The sequence below is a fragment of the Pteropus alecto genome, unplaced genomic scaffold (genome assembly GCF_000325575.1).
Source record: "Pteropus alecto unplaced genomic scaffold, ASM32557v1 scaffold87, whole genome shotgun sequence".
NCBI classification, from domain to species: Eukaryota; Metazoa; Chordata; class Mammalia; order Chiroptera; family Pteropodidae; genus Pteropus; species Pteropus alecto.
In genome coordinates, this window is record NW_006443225.1 from 6,086,679 (window position 1) to 6,105,232 (window position 18,554).

The 18,554-nt window shown below is 40.1% G+C and overlaps 1 protein-coding gene across 2 annotated transcripts in view; it reads right to left on the bottom strand.

Annotated features, from left to right (window-relative positions):
• Positions 1-18,554, bottom strand: part of CA8 (carbonic anhydrase 8) — a 91,728-nt gene that overhangs the window by 22,680 nt on the left and 50,494 nt on the right. For both annotated transcript variants that reach the window (XM_006923987.1, XM_025041198.1), the window contains 3 exons: positions 12,616-12,678; positions 10,519-10,567; positions 8,749-8,861 (listed from right to left, as the gene is read on the bottom strand). In XM_006923987.1, the coding sequence (XP_006924049.1) occupies positions 8,749-8,861; positions 10,519-10,567; positions 12,616-12,678 (225 nt within the window). The remainder of the gene's footprint in view (positions 1-8,748; positions 8,862-10,518; positions 10,568-12,615; positions 12,679-18,554) is intronic.

Sequence of the window (18,554 nt, forward strand, 5' to 3'; positions counted from 1 at the left end):
CTAAAACATCTCTTCCTTTCTTCACTGACCTCTCATCCATAAACCAACCCTCATTCTACCATGCACGCCCTCATCTGGTTTTTTTGTTGTTTTTTTGTTGTTTTTTTGTTTTTGAGGAAGAGTTTAGAGAAGAGAACATCCTTCCCCAGTAATGCGGACGTAAGCTTTTCTCTTATTCCAACCCCGGCCCTGATTTCTGCCACTGCCTTCCCCTCATCACTTCAGGGTAGTTTCTGATGAGCCACACGTATCGAAACATACTCAAGAATGACAGATTACAGAGTATATGAACACAGCGGAGGTGCTCCCTACCACCGAAGACACTGAGGAAATACATACAAAATTCCCCACGAGTGCCGAAAAATAACTCATTTTAATAAAGGAAACAGGGAGTCTCCGAGGAGAGAGAATCCTAGAACCGCACTGTCCGACACCGCAGCCACCGGCCCTATGCGGCCACTGAGCATGTGAAGTGTGGCTAGTCCACGCTGAGCTGCGCTGCAAGCGCAGAAACACACGGAAGGTGAGACTTCGTGTGAAAATGAGAATGTCATAGATCTCATCAGTCATTTTTATATTGGTTACATGTTAAAATGGTATTTTAGATACTGTGTTAAAACACACTACTTGAATGAATTTCACCTTTGACTTTGACTTTTTTTTTTTTAATGTGGCTACTAGAAATCTTAATCTTACATATTGGGTTCAGATTGTGTTTCCATTGGACAGGACTGGTTTAGGACCACCCTGAAAACTCAGCATTCTGGTGTCCGAATGCTGAACTAACTTACACATGGAGAAAAATGTCAGTGGGTACAAAACAGTGGTTCTCAAAGCACTCTTCCTGGAATAAATCCCTGCCCCAGATCTACTGGATCAGCCGCTCTGGGGTGGGAGGCAGGGGACCAGCAAGCTGTGTTTTAACAAACCTTCCAGGGGACTGTGTGAGAATCACGGATATAGAACTAAATTTATAACAAACGTTCCAAATCACTTGAAATCGTTTTCAAACAGGACCATGTTGTGGCCCTGCAACAACGTGCTCTTCGGGTTAACAGCCCCTCGAATCCCATGTGGAACACAAAGACAAGAAAGGCCTGGACACAGTCAGACCGCCTCAGCCGCCCAGGGCCAGATGTGCTCCCAGATCCCACAGGCCAAGCACACACCACGCCTTGACTCAGGCTGTCGGGAGCTTTGAGTCTCTCCTTTCAATCCATAGGAAATATGGAATGGGGAAGGATGACGAGGTGGCAAGGCTGGGAAGAAACAAAACTGGAAATGATTTTCCCAGTTCTCACAGTCATATATCCGCACAGTGAAAAGCAGGTAACATATTCCATATTCTTTTGTTTGTCTCGCTGTTACCTAATGTTGAAAGAGAAAGGAAATCACAAAGACAGAAACATCTAGTTTGAGAAAGTAGGTAAGTTAGGAAATAGAAATAAATTAGGAAGAGGAAAATGCAGGAAAAGAGGGAGAAGAAAAGCAGAGAAAGGAGAGGAAAACATAATGATCAATCCATTTCTCTGCAGGTTTGTACGTGTGCACACATATTTGTACATATGTCATTCTATCAAAAGACCACGTTATCAATTATGAGTATTGTTTACATTTTCATGTCTCTGTGAAGTCAGAAAGTGTCTTATAGTTTCTACTGTCAGATTTGATCAAATTATTACGTTCTTGGAATCTCATTTCTGAATGTAACGATTCAGCTGAAAAAACATTTTTTTACTTCAGCTTCTTAATGTTTAGACTACTGTTTATCTTAAAGTAATTTAATGGTTATTGACCATAAAAAGAAGACAATTACACTCATTCGAATCCATCTAATTGTGTGTGTATTTTCCCCAGCATATAGTATGCTCACCAAGAATAATATTAAAAAAGTCAAGGCTTCCAGTTCCATATTCTAGAATCCATAGCACACAGTACACAGGAAGATGTAAATGATAGGCTTAATGGTCAACACTACACTTCAGCAGAAAACTATCCCTCCTTGAATCAAGCTGCTGTGCATACCCTAAGAAAGCACTGTGACTTGAAGCTTTTGCTTTAATGTTGCTAGTGCGGACACGTTATTATCCTATGGCAGATGATGTATTAAAGATACCAGTTGTTTCCATACTAATATCTAACAGCTTAATCACATATGTTAACCCTATGATATAAGAGGGGACGTTTTTCTTCAACACAAAGTCTTGTATTTCTCAATCTAATCAGCTGCACAGAGATCCACCTGCCATTCGCTATCCCTTTTATTTTTGTATCAATTCTCATTCTCTATCTCTATCTTTCTCTGCTCCTCTTTAAGTGAAATAATATGAGATTTAACAATTTTTCTTGGTTTAGATGGTAGAATCACATCCTGTCCCTTTGGTTCCTCTCATTTTAATGCCTTCTCTGGACCTTTTCTATTTTTTGTTCTGCTTTCTCTAAAATCATCTGAGCAGCAACAGTGAAACATTCAAGTCAAGGACAGACTGATCGATATTCTCTTAAGATTATAATTTTTCCTACATCGCTCCTAATTACATTTTAATATACTTGCATGTGTCTGTGTGTGTGTGTGTGTGTGTGTGTGTGTGTGTGTGTGTGTACATTTTAGCATTGCTACCCTCTGAACAGATGTCGTAATAGAGCTTTGTGCTAATGGCACCTAAATCTTTTTTTCTTGAAAAGCTACAGCTAACTGGAAAGTCATCTATTCTCCAGAGCAGCTGAGATTATTCCTTCCAATATACACTCCTTTGGCTTTGGCTCCCCTTCAAGAAGATATGGCCAATTCTCAAAGAGCATGACTTAGTGAATTAGTCTTTGTCACTGGCCATACTGGGAGAGACAGTACAAAGCAAGGTTTTTCTGAAGCCAGCGAGACCTAAAGGCACGATGATTTGTCTTTGGATTTTAGCAGAACATACTGGTTAACATTACATCTCACGTTTATAGAACACCAGGTAACAATCCCAAAACAGCTCAACATTAGAATTCCCAGTACCATGCCAACAAGGTAATGCCTAATGGAATTCTAAGTGAAATTGAGAATTTTCTTTTCCGTGGCTCACAAAGTCAATCCTGAGTTTCAAAAAATAGAAATTTATTGTGGTCATAGAGAAAAATTTTATTTTTCACTAAAAGGTTTGATCGTTTTTAAGAAAATTACCCCTAAACAAAGTACATGATGCTAAACAAATGAAACTGTAGAGCCTGAGTTGCTTCTGCTTCGTCCCCAAGTCTGAGATCTCTCCTTGTGGCTAAATCCAATTAAACTTTTCAGAATTTCAGAATGGCACAAAATATTTCACGTGATGAAAATCCAGGATCTACAACCAAGAATACTTTAGCAAAGCTATTATTTAGAGTCAAAGAACAGATAAAGAGCTCCCCAGACAAAAAAAAAAAAAAAAAAAGCTAAAGGAATTTATCAGCACCAAGCCAGTATTACAGGAAATGCTGGAGGGACTTCTTTAAGAAGAAAAAATATATGTCAAAAACATGAATAAAGAATGGTAATAACTACATTCCTATCAACAAGTATTTCAAATGGGAAAGAATTAAGTGCTCCAAGCAAAACACAGAGTGGCTGAATGGGTAAGAAAACAAGACCCCTACATGCTGCCTACAAGAGATTAATGTCAGATTAAAAGACACACACAGACTAAAAGGAAGAGGATGGAAAAAGATATTACTTTGATGAACCTAGAGGGGATTGCGCTGAATGAAGTAAGTCAGAGAAAGACAAACACCGATTGATTACACATATGTGTGGAACCTAAAGAACAAAATCAACGACGACAACAAAAATGGAAACAAACTCATAGACACAGAGAATATTTTGAGGGCTACTAGATGGGAGGCAGTTTGCGGGGGACGATGAAAAAGAGCAAAGAGATTAAGTACAAATGGATAGTTACAAAATAGACATGGAGATATAAAGTGCAGCATAAGGAAAATAGTCAACGATGTTGTAATAAATCTGTAACAGAGAAGAGGGGTACTAGATTTAGTGGGGTGATCACTTTGTGAGTTATATAGATCTCTAATCACTATGCTATCAACTGAAAGTAATATATTACTGTATGCCAATTATAATTGAAAAAACTCATTGAATTGTGCAACGTAAATATGAGCAGCTAATTGTCTATTTCAATAAAGTTGCAAAAAAAAAAAAAGCTTTTCAGTTCTTAACTTAATGTGTGTTCAGAATTTGATATTCTCCATCTCTCTACTCCCCACTTTTTGAAGTTCACACCTCGCCTTCCCTGACTTCCAGACATCGTGTCAACTTCCTGACTTTTCCCAATTCTCCAACCATTCCCCTGGGGCAACTCTTCCAACGCACACCCCTTATCAGCTTCCACTCTCCATCACCCCTTTTCTCTCCTCTTCCACACTCACAGCTTCAACCACCACCTGTATATTATACCCCTTTCTTGGATGTCTCAAAGGTATCTCAAACTCGCAGTGTCCACAACCATAAACTCATCACATTCTCCATAAACCTGCTCTTCCTTTTTTATTCCCTATTACAGTGCACAGCAACATCTCAAACTCACCAGTCACCCAAGCCAAGATCCAGGGACTAAACACGCGGGTCCTTCCTCCCTGAAATTCCTTCTTTGTCATCAGTCACCAAGTTCTACTGATGCCACTTCTTTACTGTTTCTAAAGTCATTCCCTGCCTTTCACCCCCCTGCCACAGTTTTACGTCAGATACACATCTTCACGCTGTTTCAGTCATGTCTCTTTCTCAGAACACTTCAGTGATTTCTCGCTTCCTTCAGATGAAAGTCCGCCGTCCACCGCACAGATCGAGGCCTTTCCGTGAAGGGTGGACCCATGCTCTTTCCTTCAAGCTCGTCTCACATCACTGGCCCTTTACACTACAGCGCGCTTTCTCTTGCCTCTGTGCCTCTGCAGACACTTCTCCCCCACCTGGCAATGCCTGCTAACACCCACGCCACGCCGCTTCGCCTGGTTTGAGAAAGGTCTACCAGATGGCTACATCTCATCCAGGTGCCTTTCCTGTGTGACAGCAGAAGGCCATGTTCGTGCCATCTCGTGGCACGGTGTAGAGTACATGAAACTATTGTTTTTTAAGAGTAAACGTATTTGTCTTTCCCCCAGATGATGAATTCCTAGAGGACAGGGCCATGTTTTATTGGTCCTCCACTTTCAGTGCCTACTGTGGTACCTGGCAAATATTAAATTTCAATTACCAAATGAATCGGTGCATGTGAATTAATGAATAAATTATCAATATCAGTTTCAAAAGAGCAATTTCATAAGCTAACATCAGGCTATGACAAGGATAAAGGAAAGGAAGATAGAACTATGACATATATTACCTTATTACATCAATAAATTGTATTAATAGGGCCAATGACATGCAAAGGCTGGTGAGTGCATCCCAGGGTCACAAAACATACTGTGTATTAAGCCTTAGTGCTTTGAAATTTACCCACGTTAAGATGTTGTGCTACCTGAAGCGGCAATAAGGAAATATGTATTATTGTCCTAGAATCAATTGTAGGAAAAGTAAATGCAGAGGGAGGTTTGGCCTTTTACATAGGTCATTCACAGAACAGCAGCCACCGCATTACCCCTACTCTAGCAGCTCAGGTTGCAATCTCTAACCATCTGACCCGGACGGGGCAGCCATGAGCAAGCAAAGCCTTCACACGCACCCCTGTTAACCCCAGAACTTCTTCCCTGCTTTGGAAATATGATATCAGCGAGAGAAGTGACCTGGAATAACTAAATGGCAAATGGCGAGTACTAAGTCCCGTGGGGCCCTACCATCTTAGAAGAAAGGTTACCCTCAGGACAATGTCCCAGGAGAGCGTCTTCCTCTTTTTTCTGCTCTACTCTTCTTTGCTCTTTTCTCGGGCATCCCCTTTGTTTGTATCATTCAGCTCTTTCTTTTATGCCGATGAATCCTAAACCTGTACGTTGGGCCTCAGCCTCTAAAGGTCTTGTTTTGTGTTTCTAACTAACTAACTGAAAGAAACCAAAGTCCTCCAACTGGGGACACAAAACGTATGGATGACAAGGTAGAAATCTTCTCTAATACTATTGAGATTTTCCCGACAAAGTCTCTTATAGAAAGAGGGTCTCGAAAGAATTATAAATGTTAAAAAGGGCAAAAACGGAAAGAGGAAAACTGTCACACACCCAGCATTGACATCACACAGAACCGAGCTAGATCCCAAATCTACCCTCACTACCTGTGTGACCCAGGCAAACGTTTCTTAATCTCTGTAAGCCTCAGTCTCCTCATCTCAAAACTGAGAATAACTGCAGTCACTAACTACATCATGAGATCGACTGTCCCATTCTTTGGCTCCTTCCATCATGCCTCCAGAGCTTCTATTGTCTCCCAAGTTGTCTCCTTGCGTTTCTCAGAAAACTTCTTGAAAGATAGTATATGGTCTGTACTTATCCTTGGTCTCCTTCTATTTGCAGCTCAACATTCTGTGAAAACTTCTCACTTCAGTTAACAATGACCTAATTGGCAATTACAGTCCTAGTTCGTGCACCTTACTTGCAAATGATGAGGCAGCTCCGAAAGGAAGTGAAGGCTTTCTCCTTGGTGAGAGTCTCAAGAGAAACTGGTTGGATGGGTGAGAAAGTTTGCCTTGAGCAACCAGAAGCAGCATGATGGAGAGGATGGCGGGGGATGGTGATGGGGAAGGGGAGCCAAAGATCAGCAACAGAGAAGTGCTGATACCAGGACTGAGCAGCATTCACACACAGCCAAGGAAAACCAGAGTGAAGGGTACGAACCAAGAAGTGGCATCTGGGCACATTTTTACAGGTTTAGTTATGTGCCACTTGGGTAAGCAGCTCTGATGCTATTTCTATTCTCTGCAGAATGTGTTACTATTAACCTCCCTCCTCCATATCTGGAAATACTCTCCAGTCCTGGATCCCAGGCCATCATGCCTCATGGCTGTCCTCAAGACCCTGGGCAATTCTTATCGTCTCCTCAATTTGAACTAATCTGATCATCGAATCCATTTCTTCTTGGACATGAAGCTAAAATGCACTTACCAGCCTCCCATGCAGTCAGGGGTGGCCACGACTGAGTTCTAGCCAACAGAAAACAAACATAAAGGATGTTCACAATTTCTAGGACTGGCCCTGAAAACAATTCCCCTTAAGATCCTCAAAGCTCTTCCCCTTCCTGGTGGCTACAGGCCCACACCTAGGGCCACCTTGGAAGTGAAACATTAAAGACGGCAGAACAACTTCCACTATGGTCCCCTGAATAACCGCATTGAGAAAAGCCTTCATTGTGAATCCAAAACACATTTGTAGGATGTTATATAAGAAAAAACTTTTTACTGTGACAAATCACTAAATTTCTGAGGTTTATCTGTGACAGCAGCTACCATCTTTGCTGTTAAATCCCAAATCTCTATATCATTAGTCTGAAACTCTATTTTTAGACTCAAATTTCTAATTTCCTCCCTCTCCTTCACCAGACTGACTGCTAGCGTCTTTCAGGGATGACTCCCTAGACCTCCCAATCTGGGCTGAGTTTCTTTCCCATCTGCTTCCAGCACGCCTTATTTATTATAAATACTGTAATTGTCTGCATAATCATCTACCTCTCCAACTCTCTGATGAATTTTTGGAGGGTGAAGACTGTGTTTTAATCTCTGTATCCTCTGTGACTGGTTGGCTCTCGGAAATAGTTTCTTGTAAGAATAGATAAACAAATAAATAAAGGAATTAGGATTTGTCGTATTAGAAATATGAAGGCCCAGACATGCTATAATCAAAGTTTATAAAATAATGGAAAGATGGAGAAGCTGGATGAGGACTTTTAAAATTAATCTTTAGAAAAAGAAAAGTTAGAGAAAATTGTTAAAGGTTGAAAAAAGAATTTTAAAGATTTAAGACAAACAAAAGAAGGCTTCACTGAGTAGTTAGTAAACTTGAACTTCTTATAAAATGATAGTGGATAGAATGAAAGTTTGTAAAAATGAACTAAAGAAAACTTGGTGTATTTACAGTATTGATCAAGCTTTTTGAGGTTGATCATGAAGAAAAATAAAAGCCTTCCGGAACACATCCCTTAGATACCTTACGGAGAAGAGACACGTAAAGTAATAATATCAGAATCATTGTTTAAATACATTACAGTTACATTGCGTCATGTTTTCCACCGGGTAACATCCCTGTGACAATTCACCTCGGTGCCTCCGCACACTGTGCATTAGCATTTACAGCACCTATGCAGAGCTCAAGGTGGGAGGTAGGTGATAAAAAGTGGGGCTACAGAACAATCCAGAACTTTCCATGGTATTCTAACTCCATCACCCTTCTTCATACAGAATTTTCCTGTGCAAGCCAAAGAAGAACTATCACAAAGCCCATGTGTGACTTACAGAAATAACCAGCATTCTCACTTTACTTCCAAGACCTTTTTCCTCTCCATGCTTGGGAAAATCACATAAAGGAATAACTAGACTAATGGAAAGTTTGATTATTTCAGCGACTGCTATTTACCCTATAAAAACTGACCGTTAAAACACAGAGCATAAATGATAGCTGGGTTTTCTTCATTCTTGACCTTTCCATTGCTTTCACCTGTTCAAGACATTTAATTTTCATCTGCAAAGATGTGACTTATCTAAAGAGAGCTAAAACATAAAACAGACATTTCCCTTTTACAGAAACGAAATTTAACTTTTAACTCAGAACTTCGTTCTAAAATATTTAAAGTACCATACTCACCTGTAGCTGAGATATAGTTAAAGGGTATCGGAATAATATCCAGGTAACACCTTCGCTGCAGGGTGGAATAGTAAGAGAGCCTTCATATACCCAATAATCACGCAGCAGAGGATCTGGGCAACCATGTGGACATGTCACAAAAAGACAAGTTAGTTAATAATAATTATGAAGACTCCAACAATAATTTCCAAAATTATAAACTGTCCACTTCTCAGCACTTCTCAGACTGATGTCATTTTTAAACTAGAGCCTCACATATGTATTCTTAAACTAATCATCATAGAGAAAATAACCAATGGACAATATCATGAATCCTCTATTATTTATAGTGATTTCTATCAATAGATTACAATGCATATCCAAACATGGCTATTTAAAATGGAGATATATAAACTTGAGAGATATATATCAAGTTTAGTCACTTTAGAAGTGTGTCCATGGATTTTTTTTAGTTTATTGGAGGATTTACCTGACCGATTTTACCTAATATTTATTGAAAGCTTACTATAGGTGAGGTGCTATTCTAAGCATTTTACATTAACTCATTTAACCATTACAACGAACTAATGAGATCGGTCCTATTATTAGTCCTATTTTTCAGACAGGGACACTAAAGCACAGAAGGCTAAATGATTTGCCCAAGGTCATTGGGCTAACAACTGGCAGAGGAAGGATTCAAACCAAAGCAGCCTGGCTTCAAAGTCAATGTTTTTAACCATTAACTGTTACAGCTACCTCTGGATTGTTTCTTCAACAGCAAAATATTAAAAGCATATTATGATGGGATAAAAGAAATCTTTTTTTATTAGTGTCAGGTATACAGTACATTGGTTAGACATTTATACACGATGGGATAAAAGAAATCTTTTTTTATTAGTTTCAGGTATACAGTACATTGGTTAGACATTTATACAGTTTATGAAGTGAACCCCCCAATTACTCTATCGCCTATCTGGCTCCACGCAGAGCCATTACAATCTTACTGACTCTATTCCCTATGCTGTACTCTACATTCCCGAGACTATTTTGTAACTATTAATTTGTACTTCTTCATCCTTTCACCTTTTTCTCCCAGCTCCGTGACAAGAAATCATTCTTATGAAATCTTTTAGCTCTGAATTAGAGGAACTTCTGATTAAACATGATGGGTAAATGTTCAACATATGGCAAAAACTGGTTTGTTGCAGAGCAATTCAATGTAGAAAGTAGAAGATATAAAGCATCTACCTACTTGGTTTTGCTTGAAACACTAAGAAATTTCACATAATTGAGGCAGAGATATGTGAGGATCAAAATTTTGTACAAAACAACCTTTAACTACAAATTATATTTTGAGTATTTTATACGCAAGTCTTACCTATTCAGGCAGACCTACATTAGAATAATAGCTAAGTATCATTGCAAAGAGGTTATCTTACAGAATTAGATGTAAAGTTTATTTCACTTTAGAGATTAACAAATACCTTGCCGATTAATTTTAGAAGCATACCAAGGTTATGTTATTATGCTGGTGCTTACGTAGAGGTAGCAATTTTTACAAATGACAATCCAAAGGAAACGCTTCATGGATTAATGGAACTAGTGGCAAAATATTGATTATTTCAAAAGGTTTACTCCCACGTTTGGAGCACAAAAGGCATCTCTACTAGAGAACATATGTTGTAAAGAAACTTTATTAACTAATCATAGATAGTTATATATATTTTGAGGAAAACAATGCACTTATATCCACAATTAAAATTCATCTTGTGCAGTTGGATGCACACTTACCTGGTAACAATGTGTTAGGATTAAAGCAGGGTATTGTTTTGGACTTCCCCTAAAAAAGAAAAAAAATTACCCCATGTTAACATAAAATGTCTTAATTTTAGAATAAAAATTCATTAGCGGTAAAAATCCAAGTTGATGTTTTTTCTGAATGGCATCATCAGACCCCACAGATTTGTGAGTGTCCCATTCTTTCTGCTCCTTGGAGCAACAGTGGCTGGTTCCAACGAGATTCTCCTGCTCTGAGTCTGTGGCTATTTTCTTTGCTACCACAGTTCGATTTTCCCTATAATTCCTTGTGTGAAACACAACTGTCTACCTAGTGTGTCTGTCCTATGTCAGCTACTTTTCCTGCTCCTAGCATATCCATACCAGAGACTTGGGCCTTGGTGTAAAATGCCCGAACCTTGGCTCAGGAAATTCTTTTGAAGCGACTTTCCTCCAGGTACTCTGACCTCAGCTCCTAACGTTCTTGGCATTATAACCTGCCACCCAAGTCTCATTTGGTCCCTTTTGGATTTGGCCACTCAGCTCTAGGACCTATTCTAGATATTCTCCTCCTCCAGAGAGAGAGATCTGACACTCAAATGAAAATATTTCTACCAACTTTTATCAAAGCTAGATTTAATTTTCAAGGAAAATATTTGTGTCTTTATTCAATAATTCATATTTAGGATCACTATTTTAAATAGTGCCATATAAATTGCACAGGCCTTTGAAACAGACAGACCTGTCATGGCACTTGGGTATATCTTCTAAGATTACTCTATGAATGCAGACACAACAAGGAAAGGCAATGCATAACCTCTACATCTCTTCCTTACTTCTAGAGACAATCTGACACATAAAAGAATCCAGCTGACTTGCCTCCCACCATCCTCCTGCACTCCATAATGACTGATGTCATCTTAGCTGAAGAAATAAAGGAAAATTTCTTGGCCCATTTCTATTGGACAAATGTCAGTCAAAATGTGTCCTTACACTCTTTTTACCAACTTCTTCTTTGACTAGTTCTGTGCTTTCCCTTGGTAGCTGGATTCACTCTGAGCCTGCTCAGGAGGCCTTTGGTAGAGTTTCTTGCCTGGTTCTGGATGCCCTGGGCTTGTGCTAGCGTGAAAGTAATCAGACTTCATTCCCAATTGATTTTAGGATTGGCTTTGGATCCTTGGATCTGTGTGGGGGTTCTCCATTAGCCATACTCTCCTCCCACTCCCCAAGGCCACTCAGATCGTATTGACTCAATGTTAGCATAAAAGGTACTGTTCATAACAGAACTTGGCTTCCCAGCAACACCGGGCTGACACCTAACAGGGGCAAATCAGTCTACATCAGTCTCCCTGGATAGATTATCTTATGGCTTATGTGTGCCTGTCTCTTTTTTTCACATAAATACTTTGAAGTATGGTTGCCACAATTTTTATTTGTTTCATTTACACAACTTTCCTGTAATCAATGGGAGGAAATGGTTAACTCAGCAGGCATGGGTTGCTTAAATCCTCACATTTCAAAAAAAGGCCTGTCTTCAAGACTGATCTTTGACTGGCTCCTGGGTGATGACCTCTGAGCCCTTGGGCTATTCTGCCTCATAGTGTGTTTTGTGTGCTGGGCCTTGGGCCATGCTGTACCCCTTTGACCAGGTAAGTTAATCCCGAGAATGTGGTTTATAGTGAATGCTGGTTTTGCTAAGGGTGGAGGTGCGAGGGCAGGGGTCAGAGGAGCTGAGGTCAGTCGCACAGGCACTGCATGCTTACGTGACTGACTCCTAATAAAACTCCTGGACACCAAGGCTCAGGTAAGCTTCCTGGTTGGAAACACTTTGCACGTGTTGTGACACATCATTGCTGAGAGAATTAGGGGCGTCCTCATTTGACTCCACTGGGAGAGGACACCTGGAAGCTGTGCCTGGTTTCTCCAAGACTTTGCCCCCTGGGCCTTTTCACTGTGCTGGTTTTTCATGTGTATGTTTCTGCTGTAATAAACCACAACCATGAGAATAACAGCTTTTCTGCAAGTCCTGTTAGTAAATCATAGAGCCTGAGGGTAGTCCTGGAGACCTCTTACACAACCAACATTTTTACTTTCTTTTAAATAATGACCTACCTTGTACTGAATATCCTGGAGGATTTCCGTCACAGCCTTCAGGCCTACATGTTCTTTTCCTATCTGAAATATATAAAGCATAAAAATTTTAAATACTTAGCTTTTACTCAAAATAACTAATAGAAGTGAGGCTCAAGTCCACCTGAATGGCCTTCTTGGGGAATAATTAAATGACCCTTTCATTAATAACCAGGTAAATATCTACCAAAGGTAATTAAAGTTGTAACAGAAGCCAGCACCATCAAATACTGGATATGTTCTTGGATGTTTCCAAGAATCCATTTTAAATTCATAAATGTGTGTATAAACCATCAGCCACTGTACTACACATTAGATGATATAATACTGCAATAAAACAGCTCCAAGGATATTTCTGAATCAAAGTTACTCATCACATGCCCAAATGCTTGCATTTTTGCCTCTGGCATTTCTAGATCATCATTATAAAGATTTTATCAATGTTGAAAAAATTTTATTAACTCAGAAAAGTGAGTGTGTGATTTCATATATTAAACTCAACAAATTAGAACATTTCTTGATTACCACTGTACATAATTCTATAATCACCTTTTTATTCTCAAATTATAAGAATATGCTGTTCACAGCTTTCTATTTTAAAATATTATATGTCATTACATATTTTTTGTGCATAAAATGCTCCAAAAAATTTGAGACTTAAAAAGAAAATCTTACATTAAGTATTCTTGACTGTACCTTTAAAAATTATAAGTGCAATTCGATTTCCAATTTTGAACCAAGTTTTAATGATCCGTGATAGTGGAGGACGGTAATAGCAGAGATAATTATAACCTCAGATAAATAATCACTGTTATTGTTCACTTTTTCTCTTCTACACAAATTTTTAGCAAATGACCTGTAAGGAGCTAGAATAGATGACAACATGTTCACATTTTCTGTCTCTCTCCCCATGAAGCAATTGTGAAACATGCGAGGTGAAAGGGCATAAAAAGGGAAAGGAAACAGACAAGAAACTTACATAATCTAAGATAGGCCAATCAGTTCAAAAATAATGAAGACTTTAACTATTTTCCAAGTGTTTGCAATTCCTGAGATAGGCTCTAAAAACAGAAAATAAATTCTTCTCTGAATTAAAAAAAAAAAAAAAAAACTAAGGCAAATGTCTTCATGAGTGCAAAAGCCTGGACCTTGAGGCAGAGGGCTTTGCCAGATCTCTTTGCTTTACAGTTTAACCTTGATGTAGCATTTGGATGCCTATGCCTAGAGTGAGAGTGTTTTCACTTCATGCATCTCCTGTCAGATTAAAACATTTTTTATGTATTATATTTTTTTTATTTTTTTTATTAGTTTCAAGTATACAGTACATTGGTTAGACATTTATATAGTTTACAAAACGATCCACTGAATAACTTTATGAAGAGGCCATATCTGAGTGCTGTAAGGACACATAAAGCGGCGGTTCAAGAGCAAGGTCATTTGCGCTGGGTGCCTAGGTTCGGATTCTGACTCACTTTTTAGCCTTGAGTAAGTTTACTTATCCTCTATGCCTCATCAACACAGTGGGGAGAATAAAAGTGATAGAGTTGAAGATAAGACTAAATCAAATAAAGACCTTAGAAAAGGGCATGGTGCATCCTAATTCAATTAGTTTCATCCACATTATTCTTACTCAGAATGCCATACAGCATCAAAACAGTGTTTTATCTAACGTAGTACTTAATAACTATCACTGGCTCCCTCTACCTATATTAAGATTCTCTACTTTATGAGCAAAGCCTTATATTTAGCCACAAACCTGAGCCATTATTCCATCTCTTTTGCTTTCTTCCTTTGCCAAATTTTTGTCTGCAGAGGTTACAACCATCGAAAAGCTAATGTAGATGATACTCTGCACACTCTGGCCCCTAAATCCACGTAACACCACAACCTGGTACCAAGAGTTAGACCAATTAACTTCTTACCTCTCACCTTTGCCATCTTTTACCACCATCCAAAATGAAAACCTTCTGGACAGTTTCCTCTCCTAGAATCTCAGCCCTGCATCTTTCCATTCCTCACTCTAACCTCTCCTCATTTTCCACTGTGCCCTCTGGAACAGGATGACTCTGCATCTTTGACAAGCTCTGGTCTGTGTGAAACCCCCGCCAAAGGTCTGCCAAGGACATAGCTCTCCCAGGCCTTTCATGTGGACACTGTGCAGTCTCCCTCACAGAGAACTAAAAGCTGCAGTCAGTGTCCTGCTGTGTTACCTTTGGATGGGTTCTCTGACCCACAAGCACAAGACTGTCCTCCAAGTAGATGGTCCTCCACTGATACTATCATGCTCTTCTTGTCATTTACTGACCCACTGGTCACTCCCTCGCAGCCATCACCCCTGCCATCACGTTGGAGGACTTCAACATCCATGTGGGTGACCCATCCACTCCCCGTCCTGTCTCTTTATCCCTCAGCCCATGGCTTATAGCCCCATTCCACCTCAGCAAACCAACCCGGAGAACATTCTCTGAATTTGTTTTCAATCTGAAAACTTCTCATCCATCCAGCTCTCCTCTTCTTCTCCCTCTTCCCATAGATGGAGGACAAAGAGCCAAGGTTCTCAGGAGCCCCATCTGCTATGCAATAGATCAATGCGATAATTTGCTAGAATTCTGTACTCCTCTACCCGAATTGAGAACAATCCACAATACACTGTCCTGTACAATGTGGGATGCCCAACCTCAAGTGGGTCTACCACACTGACTGTCAAGTCTATTCTCATTTCTCTCCTGGGAGAGAAAACTAATCCCAAAGCCATGTTTCCTTTGCTCTATAAATGACTTTGCTTTGTATTCTCAGAAATAATAGAGGTCATCAGGCATGAGCTCCCCTAGTTTTTTGCCTTTCTTCACCTAAATATTCATCCCATTTGTACCCACCCTTTCTTCCTGGCCTTCTATTTTGAAGAAAGTGTGGGTCTCCTCCGATCCAAGGTTAGTCCATCCCCATAAGCTCCCCATCCCATGCCCTCCTGCCATCCCCAGGGCTTTTCTACATCTTTTCCCCCTTTTCTTGCTGGTATTTTTAAAATCAATGTCTGCACTAGCTCTATTTGCTCAGAATAAAAATGCAGGCACAATTCGGATCTCAAAATAAAACAAACAGGACTTCACTGTAAATCACCACTAGTTATTACTCCTTTTGCCTTTGTTTTCTTGAGTCAAGCTTCTTCAAGGGGAAGTCTATACTCACTGCCTCTGATTCCCTCGCCCATTTTCCCACTCCTCTCACCTAAGTGTAAGACCCCTGGATGGACAGCAACCCCTTTTCCCTCTGCTTCAGCTAACACTGCTGATCAGACCTTCTTTCCCTCATGAAATTGTGTTCTCATGGTTTCTATAATTTTACTCTCTCCTAAAAGGCATTTTCACATAACCTGAATTTTTACACAGAAAACTCATGGAAAGTTTGAACAAGGGTGCTAACTCGGTGTTCTTGAGCTTCTCCTTGCCTCCAATAATGAGCTTGTTCCTGGAAATACTGATGCTAGTTCCAAAGTCTTGGCTCTCAAATCCAGTGCTTTAATAGGTCTTGTCATCTTTTACATGTAAAGAATCAGTAAGTGAAAATATTAAGCTATCGCATTTAATTCCATTCACAAATATTTATTGAGTAGCAACTTCAAAGATGAAACTAACATGTTCCCTTCTTTTCTATATATGACTACTTTGTTATTTGCATTCTTATTTTTATATCATTTTGTTTTCTTATTCTTATTTTTTAATAATGAGACAAAGCCTTCTATTTCTGCTGCCTCAATTTCTCAAATTTGGATGCTTTATTAACTTTTTCTGTTTACAAAAACTGGATTTTAATAGTTATTACTGGATTTCTGGTCAAGATGGTGTACGTAAACACTGTGTTTGCCTCCTCTCATGACCACATCAAAATTACAACTAAACTACAGAACAACCATCACTGAAAATTGCCTCAAGTCTAGATGACAGAAGTCCTACAACTAAGGACATGCCGAAGAAACCATTTCAAGACTAGCAGGAGGTGTGGAGACACAGAATGAACTGGTCCCACCCCACATGTGGCAGTTGAAAACTGGGTGGGATATCTCAGCTGCAGAGGTCCCCCATGAGGAGTGAGGGGTCCCAGCCCCACACCAGACACCCCAACTGAAGGTTCCAATGCTGAGAAGAGAGATTCCCACAACTTTTGGCTGTGAAAACCAGCAGAGACTGTAGCTGAGACAGAGAGCTGTGGGAGCTCCAGGTATTCCTGTTGGAGGGTCTGCACACAGGCTTACTCACTGACAAATTCGTCGCTCTGGGCTCCAGAACTGGGGCAGCAGCTTGAAGTGTGCCAAAGACAAATGGGAAGGAGCTGAATTATCTGGCTTTGGTGCAAGGGCTGGAGGGGCAGCGTTCTTCCAGACAGAAGTACTGGCACAGGCCACTATTCCTTTGTTGGACACTCCCCCTACCCAGAGTGCAAACGAAGGCAGCCACCATATTTGAGTTTCCATCAACCTAGCTAACACTGGTTGCCCTGCCCTGGTGATTCCCTGAGACCCCACCTCACTCAACTTGAGGGACCACCAAGCCGCTTCCAGTAGCTTTTTCATACAAGCAGCCTGTCTTGGCTCATGCTTCAGACTTTTCTAAAATTTCTCGAAGGTTCACAAAACCCAAACAAGCAGCATCTAGCCTCTGCATGCCCAGTACCTCTTGCTGAGCAGCCCCAAGCCCAGCACTAGCAGCAGTTGGCCTCAGTTCACAACTTAGCCTCTCAAGGCACTTTCAAGCCCAGCAAGAGTAGTAGTCATCTGCAACTGCTTGGTGGTTCAGGCCAGGTAGCCCTGGGAAGGGCACAGCCTTCGGACCAAGCTGGAGCATCACCCAGGGCTGCATCTGAGGATGACAAACCCAGAGGGCAGACTAGGCAGGCACCAGAGCCATGCTAAAGCAAGTCCTACTCCAAAGAGTCAGCCCTTCTCTAACAGCTCCTCCACTGTAGTCACACGAGTTCTCGCAACCAATAAGGTTGAGAGTCAGTTCCTCTCACTGATGTACCAACAGCAATCGAGGCTCAACTGCAACATGGGGCCCACACAACCCACATAATGGACACACCTGGAACACCCACTTAGGTGACCAGGGAGACTATGCCACTGGGTCCCATAGGACATCTACTATATAAGGCCACTTTGGGAGACACTGAAGCTCTACCTAATACATAGAAACAAATACAAGGAGGCAGCCAAAATTGGGAGACAAAGAAACATGTCCCAAATGAAAGAACAGAACAAAGCTCCAGAAAAAGAGCTAAACAAAATGTAGACAAGCAATTTATCTGATGCAGAGTTCAAAACACTTGTTATAAGGATGTTCAATAAACTTAAGGGAAGAATAGATGATCCCAGTTAGAACATCAACAAAGAGATAGCAAGCATTAAAAAAAAAAAAAAAAAACTAGAAACCATTAAAAAGAGCCAGTCAGAAAGGAAGACTACAAAAACTGAAATAAATAACACATTAAAATGAAGCAACAGTAGATTAGATAAAGCAGAGGCTCGATCAGTGATTTGGAAGACAAGGTAGCAGAAAACACCAAATCAGAACAGCTAAAAAAAAATCAAAAAAATGAGAATAGTTTAAGAGACTTCTAAGACAACCTCAAGCATAACAACATTAGCATTATAGGGGTACTAGAAGGAAAAGAGAGAGACCAAGGAATTAAAAACCTATTTAAAGGAATAATGACAAGAAACTTCCCTAACCTGGTAAAAGAAATATACATATAAGCCCAGGAAGCACAGAGAGTCCCAAACAAGATGAACCCAAAGAGGCCCTCAGTGAGACACATCATTATTAAAATGCCAAAGGTTAAAGAAAAACAGAGAATCCTAAAAGTAGCAAGAGAAAAGCAATTAGTTACCTACAAAGGAGCTCCCATAAGACTATCAGTTGACTTCT